Raw genomic sequence first — 16,315 nt, 5'->3', positions numbered from 1 at the left:
ATTCTAAACTATTTAATGTCATTTCAACAATGTTCACAGCATCTTTACCAAGATTCCATCTCAAGAAACCACTTTCTTTGCTCATCCATAAGAAGCAACTCCTCATTCATTAAAATTTTGTCATGAGATTTAGCAGTTCAGTCACATTTTCAGCCTCCACTTCTAATTCTACTTCTCTTGCTATTTCCATCACGCCTGCAGTTACTTCCTCCACTTAAGTGTTTCTTGAACCCCTCAAAGTTATCCATGAGGGTTAGAATTAACTTCTTCCAAATTCCTGTGAATGCTGATATTTTGAGCTCCTCCTATGAATCACAAATGTTCTTAATGGCGTCAAAATGGCAAATCCTTTCCAGATTTATTTTCTTTGGATTCACCAGAGGACTCACTATTGACGGCAGCCATAGCCTTTCAAAATTTATTTCTTAAATAATAAATTTTCTTTGTGAACATGTAACTTCTAAAAATTTTATTGAAGTATAGTTTACATCCAGAAATGTATGCCTATTGTAAATGTACAGATCAATGGATTTCTACAAATTGAGTATACCTCAATTTGAACATGTATCAGTCTGCTTTGTGCTTACTTCAAGTCATTAACCTTCCCTTTGAACCTTCACTCCTCCAAGCTAATGACTAGCCTGACTTCTAAGAGCATTGATTTGTTTTACATGTTTTCATGCTTTATGTAAATAGATGAAATTGTATAATTTGTAAACTTCTGGATTGGCTTATTTTGCTCAATATTAATCTTGAGATTCTGTGAATGGGTAAATACATTATATTATGTTTGGGTACTTTTGAGTTTGAAACTATTATGAGTAGTGCTTCTATGAACATTATAGTGAATATGTAGCCATTTGGTGAACATATCTACATATTTCTGTTGGATATAGTATACCTAAGAATAAAATTGCTGGGTCTTAGAGGATACATATTCTTTTTTTTTTTTTTTTTTTATTTATGTATATCTACTTTTATTATACTTTAGGGTTTTAGGGTACATGTGCACAATGTGCAGGTTTGTTACATATGTATCCATGTGCCATGTTGATTTCCTGCACCCATTAACTCGTCATTTAGCATTAGGTGTATCTCCTAATGCTGTCCCTCCCCCCTCCCCCCACCCCACAACAGTCCCCGGAGCATGATGTTCCCCTTCCTGTGTCCATGAGTTCTCATTGTTCAATTCCCACCTATGAGTGAGAACATGCGGTGTTTGGTTTTTTGTCCTTGCGATAGTTTACTGAGAATGATGTTTTCCAGTTTCATCCATGTCCCTACAAAGGACACGAACTCATCATTTTTTATGGCTGCATAGTATTCCATGGTGTATATGTGCCACATTTTCTTAATCCAGTCTATCGTTGTTGGACATTTGGGTTGGTTCCAACTCTTTGCTATTGTGAATAGTGCCGCAATAAACATACGTGTGCATGTGTCTTTATAGCAGCATGATTTATAGTCCTTTGGGTATATATCCAGTAATGGGATGGCTGGGTCAAATGGTATTTCTAGTTCTAGATCCCTGAGGAATCGCCACACTGACTTCCACAATGGTTGAACTAGTTTACAGTCCCACCAACAGTGTAAAAGTGTTCCTATTTCTCCACATCCTCTCCAGCACCTGTTGTTTCCTGATTTTTTAATGATGGCCATTCTAACTGGTGTGAGATGGTATCTCACTGTGGTTTTGATTTGCATTTCTCTGATGGCCAGTGATGAGGAGCATTTCTTCATGTGTTTTTTGGCTGCATAAATGTCTTCTTTTGAGAAGTGTCTGTTCATGTCCTCTGCCCACTTTTTGAATCGTCCTGATACCAAAACCTGGCAGAGACATAACCAAAAAAGAGAATTTCAGACCAATATCCTTGATGAACATTGATGCAAAAATCCTCAATAAAATACTGGCAAACCGAATCCAGCAGCACATCAAAAAGCTTATCCACCATGATCAAGTGGGCTTCATCCCTGGGATGCAAGGCTGGTTCAACATACGCAAATCAATAAATGTAATCCAGCATATAAACAGAACCAAAGACAAAAACCACATGATTATCTCAATAGATGCAGAAAAGGCCTTTGACAAAATTCAACAACCCTTCATGCTAAAAACTCTCAATAAATTAGGTATTGATGGGATGTATCTCAAAATAATAAGAGTTATCTACAACAAACCCACAGCCAATATCATACTGAATGGGCAAAAACTGGAAGCATTCCCTCTGAAAACTGGCACAAGACAGGGATGCCCTCTCTCACCGCTCCTATTCAACATAGTGCTGGAAGTTCTGGCCAGAGCAATCAGGCAGGAGAAGGAAATAAAGGGTATTCAATTAGGAAAAGAGGAAGTCAAATTGTCCCTGTTTGCAGATGACATGATTGTATATCTAGAAAACCCCATTGTCTCAGCCCAAAATCTCCTTAAGCTGATTAGCAACTTCAGCAAAGTCTCAGGATACAAAATTAATGTACAAAAATCACAAGCATTCTTGTACACCAGTAACAGACAAACAGAGAGCCAAATCATGAGTGAACTCCCATTCACAATTGCTTCAAAGAGAATAAAATACCTAGGAATCCAACTTACAAGGGATGTGAAGGACCTCTTCAAGGAGAACTACAAACCACTGCTCAATGAAATAAAAGAGGATACAAACAAATGGAAGAACATTCCATGCTCATGGGTTGGAAGAATCAATATCGTGAAAATGGCCATACTGCCCAAGGTAATTTATAGATTCAATGCCATCCCCATCAAGCTACCAATGACTTTCTTCACACAATTGGAAAAAACTACTTTAAAGTTCATATGGAACCAAAAAAGAGCCCGCATCGCCAAGTCAATCCTAAGCCAAAAGAACAAAGCTGGAGGCATCACGCTACCTGACTTTAAACTATACTACAAGGCTACGGTAACCAAAACAGCATGGTACTGGTACCACAACAGAGACATAGATCAATGGAACAGAACAGAGCCCTCAGAAATGATGCCGCATAGCTACAACTATCTGATCTTTGACAAACCTGACAAAAACAAGAAATGGGGAAAGGATTCCCTATTTAATAAATGGTGCTGGGAAAACTGGCTAGCCATATGTAGAAAGCTGCAACTGGATCCCTTCCTTACACCTTATACAAAAATTAATTCAAGATGGATTAAAGACTTATACGTTAGACCTAAAACCATTAAAATCCTACAAGAAAACCTAGGCAATACCATTCAGGACATAGGCGTGGGCAAGGACTTCATGTCTAAAACACCAAAAGCAATGGCAACAAAAGCCAAAATCGACAAATGGGATCTCATTAAACTAAAGAGCTTCTGCACAGCAAAAGAAACTATCATCAGAGTGAATAGGCAACCTACACAATGGGAGAAAATTTTTGCAACCTACTCATCTGACAAAGGGCTAATATCCAGAATCTACAATGAACTCAAACAAATTTACAAGATACATATTCTTAATAAGTTATCCTAAATTAAAATTTCTCAAATATTTCTAAATGTCACTTTTGGAAAAATTATCCTTACATATACTTGATTTTCCAAATACAAACCTTTCAGGAAGAGTTAGGAAGAATACCCTATTGTGATGTTTGTAATAAAAAATTTTCTTGACTGAGAGAGAAGGGAATTAGTAGGGAAGTTGTCTACAATCAAGGATGAAGTCCAAACGAGATCATGACACGTTTAATTCAGTTCCAGGTATGTGTTGGGAACCAAGTGAAAATTACTCCAAGGAGGCAGAATGGAAGTGTGGAAAACAGAAAACAGAAGGAAGCAGAGAGGCAGTGTGATGTTTACCCAAAGAAATTCTGCAAATTAGAGAATGAGAGCTAGGCTTAGCTCCTGAGAATTTTATATGGGACTCTAGCTTCCCAGCCATAATGTGGGTCAGGAGGCCCCATCCTGCCAGCCCTCTGGGACACCTGTGCCTTAGAGTTGAGAGGGAAGCATCTATGATCTGAGAAGAGGGTTCTGGGACAAACAGCCTGGATTTTTGTGTCTTTTCTAGGGGCTAAGGAGACCCTGGAAGTACTGCTGTTCATTCTCTAATGTGAAGCAATCAAATGCTCTTTCCACATCTTGTTGGTGGCAGGGTAAAGTCTGTTGGTGGCTGCCTAGTAGGGTCTCAGACTGGAGAAGAACCTACTCTCAAATAGCGGCAATCTTCAGCGCAGTGGCTAAAGATTGAACGGATTGCCCATTAGAATCACCTGGGAAGGTTTATGCTCCTAGGCCCAGCTGCCCGCAACCACTTACCCTCTCCTCCAACCCCAGCAGCAGACCAATTAAATCAGAATCTCTAGAGATGGGAGTCTGGCATCAATATGTTTAAAAACTGTCCTAGGTACTTAAAAATTATTTCTTTAATGAATAAAAAAATATATAAACATCATGTTTTAATATGTGGGTACATTGTGGAATGGCTAACTTAAGGTAAGTAACATATCCATTACCTCACACACTCATCATTTTTTTGTGCCCAGGTACTTTCGAGACCCAATCAGGGCTTAGAACCATGGAGTCATCCCTGACACTAGTCTCTCCCTCTGCCCCCAGACCCACCTAATCCACCACCAGGACATGTGGATGGGATGTTTCTTCTCCAAGTGTTTGGAATTCATCCACTTTTTCCACTGCTGTCACCATCACCCTCAAGGTCCAGGTGCCATTTTCTCTTGCCTGGAAAATTGTAATTGTCCTGAACTTGTCCACATCCACATGACACCCTCTCTACTCTGCACCCTATTTTTGAATCCAGTTGTGGTTTTTTTCACAGCTCAAATCTGATCATATCAGGCCCCCAGTTTAAGGCACTGCTGCACTTTTCCTAGACTGACAGCTCACACCAACCAGGCCCTGCTCTGCTCTGCAGCTTTATTTCACATTTCATTCTGCCCTCCTCTCTCTGCTCTAGATGGACTGGGCTGCTTTTAGTTTGTCACATCTGCCATCTTTCATCTTGCTTCTGGACCTTTGCACATAGGATCTCCTTTGCCTGCAGTGTTTTTCCCTCTACTGCTCTTCATTCTTTAGCTCTTAGTTTCACCATCATCACATCTTGTCTGACTGCCCTGACCAAGGCAACCCCTGTTACAGCACTGTGTTTTTTAGAATACTGGTTATAGCTGCATTTGATCCATACCAGAGGAAGAAAGATCATCAACTTCTTGTTAATGAAACTGATGAAATTGTAGGTAAATATAATCAATTTAAGAGCTCAGCACCAATACGTTTATGTATTTCAACTCTTAACAAGTCTGTGTTGTTTAACCAGAACTCTGTGAAAATCATATGCACGTTTAAAAGGCTAGAAATAAACATGAATGATTATTGTGTATCAATTATAAATGAAAACGACCAGAAGTAAACATGTAATGTTTGTGGTTCACCTTTTTTTATTGTTGTTATGCACATGTAACAAACTGTGGTTCACTTTGGTAGGAATATGGAAGATTTTTCTCCAATCTTTTTTATGTTCTTTGTATTTTCCAAAATTTCTAGAATGATATAAATTATTTTTATAATAAATAAAAATGCAATAATTTCGAAAATGTGTCTAGATGGACTACATAGAAATTATGACTGGAAATAAAACTAATAAGCTATGTAATGTGTTCTCTTTGACTCTACCTGTACTTTCCCACAAAGCAAAATCCAGAGAATACCATTCTTGTTTGTAAACTTGTAAAGATGATATGAGAATTCAATGAACTGAAAATATTACTTCTTTGATGGATGCGTCTGTCTTGTAGGAATCCATCCGTTCAATTGCCTATGTTGGCTTCCACCCCTAGAATGTTCCATAGCAGGTAGGAGAGCTTGGTCCCACCTCCCAGGAAGACTCAGCTGTTGACTTGCTGGAGTGCTTCCAGGACCCTCTTAGAAAAGTGTTTATGGTTACACTCCAGCCCTGGCAATCGTAGTGGGAGGAACAGAGCTGCGAGATTTGCCCTTGCCCAGGTTTTTATGTTGGTTATGTTTTGCAGTTTGCTGTCTTGGGCTCTGCTACTGTTTCATGCTACACAGCAGTGCCATGCAGGGCAGAGGGAGAATGGAATCTAGACTTCCTCATATAAAGAAGACTATGGAGCCCAGTCAATAAAGATTGTTCTTTCTCATAGCTAGAGGTATACCGTATACACATTTTGGTTGAATACCAAAAGCTAAGTGTTAAAATCAATATTTGACTAAGAATAAAGCCCAATTCTATGATTTAAAAAAACTCTTGACACTTAGGGAGGCTGAGGTGGGCAGATCACTTGAGGTCAGGTGTTTGAGATCAGCCCAGACAACATGGTGAAGCCCTGTCTCTACTAAAAATACAAAAATTGCTGGGTATGGTGGCACATGCCTGTAATTCCAGCTACTCACGAGGCTGAGGCGGGAGAATTGCTTGAACCGAGGAGGCAGAGGTTGCAGTGTGCCGAGATCGTGCCACTGCCTGCCAGCCTGGGCAATGGAGTAAGCATCCATCCCAAAAAGAAAAAAAAAAAAACCTCTTGATATAAGGAAGTAAAAATTGTATTATGAGTTAAGTATTACTTAATTTTCTCTTTGAGGTAATAATTTATTTAGAGGTAGCAAAGCTGGTCTTTTGCTTTTAATTCATCTTTAAAAGATGAGAATAATTCTCAAATAGATTCCTTTTTTTCCTAGAAAAGCTAAAGCCCTCATGAAATTAAAAAATATAGTGCTTAAGTATTTATTTAATATCATTACGAATATTAGAGTTATAGTATAGTCTGATTTCCATCCTAATAGTATTTGTTTATAGATATGTGTATTTCAAAGTATGTATATGTTTTGTCCATAGTTATTTAGCTAGTGCTACATTTAGCTGTCAATTTATTTTTCTATTTAATTAAGAATTTTTGTAATTGTTTTTTCATGAAATTAAATTTCATGTTAATTATTGTGACATTTTGTGCTTGTAAGAAGAAATATTTTTCCTTCTACTGATAGAGTCTCAATGTCATAAGCATAAAATAATACTTTCAATTCTAGTTTTATCTGAAATACACATATACAATTGATATTCTTGCATTAAATAATCCATTCCTTGTTCTCATTATTGACATCATTACACTATTTGTATATGACCATAACTTGAGATACTTTGATGATCAAGTATGCCAGAAAAGATACTGATTTACGTAGACATTGAACAGTTGGGTCTTCTGAAGGCCAGGAACAAATTAACTATCAGCTTTTGGCTGAAGCTGAGCTGTAGCTGAATTAATCATAGCACTTATTTTATTTTGTCAAAGATTTGTGGAGTACCTTATAAGTGCTAGACATCTGATTGGCTTTGGATCTACAATAAAGTGAGAATAAAGTAACCTTATCTTCTTTACATTTAGGTAACATAAATGTCCCAGCCTGTTTGCCCATCATATTACCTAATTCAAAAAATAGTTCAAATATCTCCCATAGTAGCTGCAAGAATTCCAATGTTTTATCAGTTTTCCCGTCCTGAACATTTTTTGAGCCCCTGAGATATGTCAAGTCAGTTGTGCAACATCTTAACCAGCTGTGTGGTTTTGGACCACTGCCTTCCTTGTTGTTGGTCACCAGCATCCCTCAGCCCGTTGCTCCTACTCTCCCATATATGGCTTTCACCCCAGATGCCATCCCAGACTCTTGTACAATTCCCCCACTAATAGGAAGATCAACTGTGATGTTTGCATGACTTCACTGATGGTTTGAAGATTTTTTTAAAAGGTGCAGGATGTTATACAAGAGGATAATTCAACAATTGTAAATAAATATAGGGGTTCCCTGAGTTCATGGACTAAAACCCTCCTTAGGTGTTTCATATTGTGCAAAGTCTTCTCTGCCCAGTCTCAGGCCTGTCACCCCACTTCAAGGGTCAGCTTACCCTTCCACAGCAGGAATGCCTGGAACAAGATTCACATGTCTGGATTCTAGGCCTCCTATTCCCTCAGGCCCAGAGACAGTCATAGTCTCATACCTCTCAGTGTCCATTTCGTTCCCCCGTCAATCTTCTGGTAAGACTGACAGTGAAAACATCTCTTCCTTCTCACACCCATCCACAGAGGTGTGATCTTTCTCTTCAGTTCTTAGGATAATTCAGAACAACATCACTGCTTTCTCCAAAGTTTGGTTTATTCAATCAGGAATGACCCCAAATATGAGATTCATGCAATATAGTCCAGTTCGAGCTTCAACAATTCCAGGCTGTTCTTTCAGAGGTAAGATGTGTTCATGTTCTTGCAGCTTCCAGTCTCCACTGATCTCCTGTAGTTAACTACTTGAACACATTCATCTCCCAGTATCTAACAAAAACTTTCAGGGACAATACAATTTAAATCCACTTGCAGGAAAGAAATATTTTATGAAATAAAAGATAATTTGCAGAGAAGCGACTGTGTCACAGTGAAGACAACTTTTCATATGATTGTGGAAAGCAGATTAAGTTCCTTGGAGCTATATTATCTCCAGAGTCTCCATTACAGAATAGAGTCTATGCTTTACCTTCACATAATACGAAGATCCTCTAAGATGCTTTTTCCAAAATAAAGAAGTAGTGTGCCTCCAAAGCTGAGTTCAAAATTTTTCCCCAAGGGAAACAAACTGCTAGAAACATTTAAATGTCAGTTTTTCTGACTCAGCCATTGATGTCAAATAATCCCAATCTCTTGGGATTCACACTAGACCAGAGCACCCCCATTAAAATCTATTTCACTAGCACTCAACAAAGTGCCAGTAGGTACTTGGGGAAAAAAATGAGACCAATGAACTGTCTAGTGAAATCAATTACTAAGGAATAATTTCATTCCAGTGTAAGAAGTTCAAAGTATTTTGGAGACTGTTATGCAGAGAGTTCTCCATAGTCACTCTCCTAAACAATGAGTAGCAGAAGGATTGCCTCTTCTAGTTTATTACAAGCTTTTTATTTTTTAAGATTCTTAATTTTAGACATTTCTTTAACCATAGGGCCAAGTATAGGGTATTGTCTATAATCAGTGTTTAATAAATGATTAGTTGAATTGGATCAAATAAAGCCTTCCATATCTGAATCCTATTATGAAATATACCAAAACATTCAATGAAATGAACCCTCTCTACTGACCTCTTAATTTTCTCTGAAACTCTATTTTGGGGAAAGGAGTTGTGTGTAGTCTGGTACTCAGAACTCAACTTTTTGCCTCCCTCTGCAGTAGAAGTTCAGGAGGCAGTACCAGGCATTTCAACATAGTTAAATGGGTAAAAAGCAATGCCAGAGCCCTGTATCTTCTCCATCTATGTGTTTTAATCTTCACAAAGTATTCCCCAAACTTTCCCACAATACCCAGTGTTCCATTTCCTGAGAAAGTTGGTTGCAGGAAAGAGCTAATGTCACATGGATGCTGACACAATATACCCATGTTTTGTCAGAATTTGAACTTTAAGCCTTATTTTTAATTACAGGATGAAAGACTTCCTAAACAGTTGGGATTTTAGTTTGCAGATGAGTGATGATACTTTTTCCTTGGAGAGCACACCGTTATTACCATTCCTAATCTCAAAATGCAAACAGCTGTGTGCTTAGCCCACATACATGCTAAAATAATTAGAAAACATTGACCTTGGCCGGGTGCGGTGGCTCACACCTGTAATCCCAGCACTTTGGGAGGCTGAGGCAGGTGGATCACAAGGTCAGGAGATCGAGACCATCCTGGCCAACATTGTGAAACCCCGTCTCTACTAAAAATACAAAAATTAGCTGGGCGTGGTGGTGTGCCCCTGCAGTCCCAGTTACTCAGGAGGCTGAGGCAGGAGAATTGCTTGAACCTAGGAGGCAGAGGTTGCAATGAGCCAAGATGGCACCACTGCACTCCAGCCTGGGTGACAGACCGAGACTCCATCTCAAAACAACAAAAAAAAGAAAAACATTGACCTTGGTTACTGTGTTCACAGCCAGTGCTACACACATATACACCCCATGCCCATACCACACACGTATTACACACGCCACATATACCACACACATATTACACACGCCACATATACCACACGCACACACCCTCCACTATACCCATATATCACCTACACTCCTCATACATCCCACACACAAACCACACACACACTACATATACTACATACCCCATGCACACCACACTCATACACATCACAGTCACATATACCATACACAAACCACACACATATCACACACACTCCACACCTATACACCCCCGCACATACCACACACACAAACAATACATCACATATACCGCAGACCACAAACACATAAAGCACATATACACACACATCACACTCACCTCCCATCCCACTCACCTTACACCCTCCCACACAAATACAGTGCATTCATTTATTCAGCCAACATTTATTAAGTGCCTATTTTATACAAAGCACAATCTTAGATTTTGAGGATACAAAGATGAATAAAACATAGTTTTTATACTCAAGGAGCTTGAAATCTAGCAAGGGAGGAAAATGTATACCTTTCCAAAAAATTTATTGTACTTTGTTGTAATTTCTTGTTTTCTCCTCTGTATTTCTCATTGGATTGTTTGGTCCCCTCAGACTTCTCCTTGACCGTGTTCACTGTTTTGTCCCTGGCGTCTTGCCCTCTGCCTACCTAGTCTGTAACAATATACTGAAATGAGTGAGTGAATAAGTAAAACCATATACATGTCATAAAACTATATAAATATTAAACCAATAATATAAGAATTGTATGTTGTGCTAACTTTGTGAACATGATGCCTCAGGGTGCAGAGGTGGGAAGAGACCCAGGCGAGGGAGCATCATGAGAACATCAGGAAAAGTGGGGAGCAAGGAAATGGCCATCTTGGATTTGGCAATTAGAAGTGTTTATAGTGACTTTGCAAAGACAAGCGCTACCTATGGAAAGGAGTTGCAAGCCAAGTTGTTAGGGGTTAAGGAATGACTGGGAAGTGGATAAAACTGATTGACTTGAGTTGAGGAATGAGCCTTTTCACACTTTCATAGAAGGGAGGCAGTCTCTAACTTGTTCTCCATCTGATGTGGCCACTCTTGAGTCAAAGAATGTATTGCTGTACATATGCAACAGAGATGTCTTTACCTCTGGATCAGTTTCCTTTTGTTTTTTTCAAATTATTATAGAAAACAATTGGATAACAATGCAGGTCAGGGAAAATCCTAGGGAAAGTTGTAACATTGGAAAATTTCCTGATGGATTGCATCCTAGTGATTTAAAATCACTCTTTTGGATATTCCCTGACTGTCCAATTTGAATTCATCAGCTCTTTCCTCCAAAAGCAGGAACTCAAGGACCAACCTTTTCTCATTCTTTCGCCTGCACTAAAATGTCTTAATCTCTTATGAATGTTAACTTGTTGGTCATCTAATCTGGTAAAATAATACAAAAAAAGCATGGAGTTTTTGGTTCAGTTGTCCTGACTTTTCTTACACTCATTCCTGGCAGTCCAAAGCACAGTGCTGCCCACTGCTCTGTTTAAAATCAGACACCCCCGAAGGTCCTTCTCTCCCACTCAAGTGAAACATGTAATTAAGATAGTCTGATGAAAAACTTTAAAATAGAAAGTGAGATTTTTCTCTCTTCTTCCATTTAAACTCACTGTTACTTTCCCCTTAGCAAGAAAGCTGACATTATAAATGTTATCACATTCACACATATTACAAGCCTAGAAATTATATCATCTCAGGCCAAAAGTGGATGCTGAGACTCTGATATCTTGCCTCTCTGCCACCTCTAGGTCCTTTTCCCAAGACCTTTGCAGCTAAATATACTTTGGTTGCAAGTGGCTGTTAACAGAAGCTGATCTTATTTTTCCCCTGAGAAAGAAGGAAGTGTGAAGCCAGAACTAGGACTAATAGATTGGGATTTGGTGAACAGAATGCATACCCCACCCACAGGCATTGGGTCTTTTCTAGAGTGGCCCATGAATGCGGTGTTGGAGGTTTGGGAGACCACTTGTGAGAGTAACCCTTGGAGAAGGTAAAATAGGGTTGAAAAGTTATGAAGGATGCTGGTACTCTGAAGAGGTTACAGAATTCTAGAAGAGCCATTTATTTTATATGGAAGATATCTTTCTTCCTACTTAAAATACATATATTTAAATAAATCAAAAGTAGAATAATTTCCAGGATAAATGGCAATCATAAAAGCACAGGTAACATTGCTTTATTTTTTATAAGATAATGCAAACAAAAAAGTCATAGGAACATTATAATGTATGTCTTGTGTCTGTGAAATACCGTGTGTTAATTTGCAATATGGACAAGCCTGGGCACCTCCAGGTTAAATTTTCAGATGAAAGTGTCAACAGTTCTCCTCTGAGTCAAGGATCTTGCTTGCCTGAGTTGAAATATAAGCTTAGGTTTCAATGATTGAGTACGATGGTGCCTGGCCTCGTTCTGCAAGGTTAAACGTTATTGGCTTTTCTTATGTTTCACAGTGGATTAGTTTTCTAGACAGTGCAAAATGTTAGTAATTAGCTTATTTTAAAAATCACTTACTTATTTCAACTAATTCTTATGATATGTTTTAATATTTTAAGAGAAGATATAGATATTTGAACATAACTAATATGGCACTGATATTTTAAGTTGTATGAGAAAAGTGACTTTGTGATAACATAATATCTTAGGTTTAAGGAATAAAAGCAAAAATATTTATGTGCAGTTCAAACCCCATTTCAATTATAGCTGAATTATTTTCTGTAGCTTAGCTACAGGAACTGCTTAAACCTGATTTCTGCATAGTTTGAGCAGATTTTAAGGCAGGAGCTAAAAGGAATAGATTGACTTGGAAAATTTTGTGTAAGAGAGTTCTTTAAAATGGCATTATTAGGTTAAAATATTAAAAGGAACAAGTAGGTTTTGCATATCGAAATTAACAGTGTTCAAACAACCTTCACAATTGGATGTATGGGTATAAACAAGGAGATTTTTTGGCATAGTATACATTAGAATCAATATCTGGTTTTATGGTCATACCTTTTCCAAATTTTAAACATCCTGCTTGTGAACACTCCAAATATGGACTTGTCTCTAGTAGCTCCTTCCTTTTCTTAGAGCTCTGAGACAACTTGGATCAAAAGGACTGTTGAAAGCCAATACCTTGCATTCCCCCTGAGTTTGTTCTATAAGCAGAAGTCCGTCACAAGCCATGATCCTTCCTTTATATAAACTCTTCATCTCTTATGGCACAGCACTGCCACCTCAGCCGTTCTTTCTCACACGTACCCTTTTCCCTTAATTTTTGCCAAATTCCCCTCCCCCTTCTTTTTGGGAAGTGTCTTTTTATTTATTCAAATTATAAACCAAAATGTTGTTATAATCCCACTGATAATTTTGAAAATGCTGGTATTCCTGGTATTAACTAAAATGAAAAATTACATAAAATGGCACTGAAAAAAATAAAATGTCAAGGCAATCTTCATCAACCAAGTGTCTCAAAGTACTGAAAATCCCTTTCGAATCTTCCCTTAGTTTATAATCTACCTCTGTACTCTTACCTAAACAAATGAAGAAAATATCAACACTTAAAAATATAAAAAATTATTTCTTTTTCTATTTTATTCTTTTTCAATTACCAGTTTACTAAACTTTTATATTATTTTGTATTTCAGATGTTCTACATTTCAACTCCATCAAATATTAAATTGATGTTTATGGGCTAACCTGGAAACCGAAAAACAATTTGTTTCACTACAAGAATAAGAAAATATGTCCAAATTCCTGTCGGCTGACTTATAAAGGGAGTTTTAGAACACAACCCAATGTAAGTTGCAGACATACGGTATTTTGTTCTTTGTTACCTGCCCTGCAGTTAAGGCATGTATCTGTTTGTATATGCCCAGGCGTATGCTGATTGTATATATATTTGTGTCTACACATGAATATTTTCACAATTCCGGTTTCATAACATCATTTATTCCTTTCTTCAATAAAATTTGAATGTCTATTAGGTAACAGGTGCAGTTGTAGGCCTAAGGGATATCCAGAGACGAGGCGACTATCCTCATAGAGCTCATACTGTAATGCGGAGACAGACATAAGCCAAGTAATTGCACAATTACCTAAGAAATGCATACTCTGATAGGTGTCACATAGCACAATGTGAGCATATAACCAGATCTTGCCTTGTGTCCAGGGTCAGAAAGGGTTTCATGAGGAAGGTAATTTGCCAGCTGAGATCTCATGGGTGGGAAGTTAAAAGAGTAAAGAGGGTGGAAGGTGATGGGAAGAGGGGCAAGGATGGGGTATAAAGTGCTCCAGGTGAAAGGAACTTCTGTTCAAAAACCTCCAGGCACAAGGAACTCACGTTCAAAGACCGTAATTGCTTACTTAGGTACTTTCGATGATTTTTTTTCTAGTAGTAACCACTGGGTAGCTGGGCAACTTTTAGCTTAAACAAACCCTTAAAGATTAATTGTAATCATACTAGAAAATAAGGCATATGTAATTTCAGAAGCACTTGTACTTGTTTTGTTTTTCAGGCATGAGGTACTCCTTAAGTCCTGACAACCATCTTGAAGATGGAATCATGAATATGGCAAATTTTCTACGGGGCTTTGAAGAAAAGGGGATAAAGAACGACAGGCCTGAGGACCAGTTGAGCAAAGAGAAAAAGCAAATTCTTTTCTCCTTCTGTGAGGTGTGCAACATCCAGCTGAACTCTGCAGCCCAGGCTCAGGTGCATTCCAACGGCAAATCCCACCGCAAACGAGTGAAGCAGCTGAGTGATGGGCAGCCCCCACCACCCGCCCAGGCCAGCCCCAGCAGCAACAGCAGCACAGGTAGGAGGCAGGGTCCCGGGTTCCGTGTGCTGTGGGGAGAGATGGTCCTGTTCTGGAAAATGAAGGATTTAGAACAAGACTTAATTTTTACCTTAAAACTGGGCCACCATGATAACATGTACTCTTTCTCCTACAGGTAAAATACATGAGCTGTTTGTCACCTCTCGAAATCTTTGTTACGCCCACTGACATACACACTGGTACACACACGTACACACACGTACACACACATGCGCAATTTGTGTATGGGGCCAGAGACTTCCTGTATCCCCACAATGTGTGAACACTTCTGAATGTATTTTGAAATGTGTTTAAAATGCATCAGTGATGTCATTTTTTCCCTCTCTCAAAATTAGCTTTCCTGGGTTTCCTTTATCTGCTTTCTATTGGGTGGCATACCACTTGATAGTATATAAAAAGCTACAGCTTTATTTATAACATCCTGTGATGCAGGAGAGGAGCATTAATCTTGCATGTTAAACTTGTCATATTCTTTTAGAGAGTTGCCAGCAGTGTGCTGGGTGTTCTAACAATAGGAACAGGCATTGCCAAAACCAACAAGGCTTCCCTCTGAAATCCAGCACCATCATCCATCGCTTTCACTTGCCTCTCACCCTTTCCTTGTGGGCTGGATAGAGGCAGAAGCTCAGAAATTTTTGCGTTTCTGCCTCTGCCCTGAATTCTAAACAATCTTTCAAATCCTTTGTCTTATCCTTGGGCAGCCCCTCCTCCTCCACATTGCTGGTCACTGGGTATCTTCACTGTGACAGAATTAAATAAAAATGTGAAATTTATCATTATCCATGGTGAAGATTTCTACAAAAGGCGGGCTTCCTCCCAAGGTTTGAGGTGGGAGGCCAAGATAAGCCTCCTCCCAAATGTGGGGGACGAGCTCCAAATTCTACTCTAGCAAGGGTTTGCTCTGTAATGAGGCCCCAGCTTGAAGTGAGATGATACAGAGAAAACATGTGTTGGAATTTTACTCAGTGCTGTCGCATGGGTATTGGTGTGTTGTAAATAAATAATTTTTATATTTCAAGCCAAATCTAACTACTTTTTACTCAGTTGATGATTTAATTTCATTAAATTGTTTTCTTCAGTCAATATTTAACATGCTGTGAAAGAAAGTAAAGGGGCTTACAGGATTTAAGATACACACAATAGTAGAAAAATTATTTTTCCATTTTCTATTTATTATAATTATTCCAAGGTGTATTCATTTACCTATAGTTATATATTAAAAATATAGTTAATGTTATGGCCGGGCGCAGTGGCTCACGCCTGTAATCCCGGCACTTTGGGAGGCCAAGGCAGGCGGATTGCTTGAGGCCAGGAGTTCAAGACCCGCCTGGGCAACATGGTGAAACCCTGTATCTACTAAAATTATAAAAATTAGTCAGAGGTGGTGGCACACACCTGTAATCCCAGCTACTCAGGAGGCTGAGGCAGGAAAATCGCTTGAACCCAGGAGGCAGAGGTTGCATTGAGCCGAGATCGCGCCACTGCACTCCAGCCTGGGCAACAGAGCGAG

At 38.8% G+C, this 16,315-nt stretch overlaps 1 protein-coding gene across 4 annotated transcripts in view; it reads left to right on the top strand.

Moving 5' to 3' along the window:
• The window catches only part of ZNF385B (zinc finger protein 385B), a 407,440-nt gene that overhangs the window by 52,668 nt on the left and 338,457 nt on the right, over window positions 1-16,315 (top strand). For 2 of the 4 annotated variants that reach the window (XM_055289899.1, XM_055289898.1), the window contains exon 1: window positions 14,593-14,784. In XM_055289899.1, the coding sequence (XP_055145874.1) occupies window positions 14,731-14,784 (54 nt within the window). In that variant the 5' untranslated portion in view covers window positions 14,593-14,730. Of the gene's footprint in view, window positions 1-13,614; window positions 13,767-14,484; window positions 14,785-16,315 lie in introns of those variants that run through there. The other 2 variants (XM_055289890.2, XM_055289889.1) reach the window with 2 other exon arrangements.

Source organism: Symphalangus syndactylus, chromosome 8 (assembly GCF_028878055.3).
Source record: "Symphalangus syndactylus isolate Jambi chromosome 8, NHGRI_mSymSyn1-v2.1_pri, whole genome shotgun sequence".
In the NCBI taxonomy this organism is placed as follows: Eukaryota; Metazoa; Chordata; class Mammalia; order Primates; family Hylobatidae; genus Symphalangus; species Symphalangus syndactylus.
The sequence above is the reverse complement of the archived record's forward strand: the minus strand, read 5'-3'. Positions and strand labels throughout refer to the sequence as shown.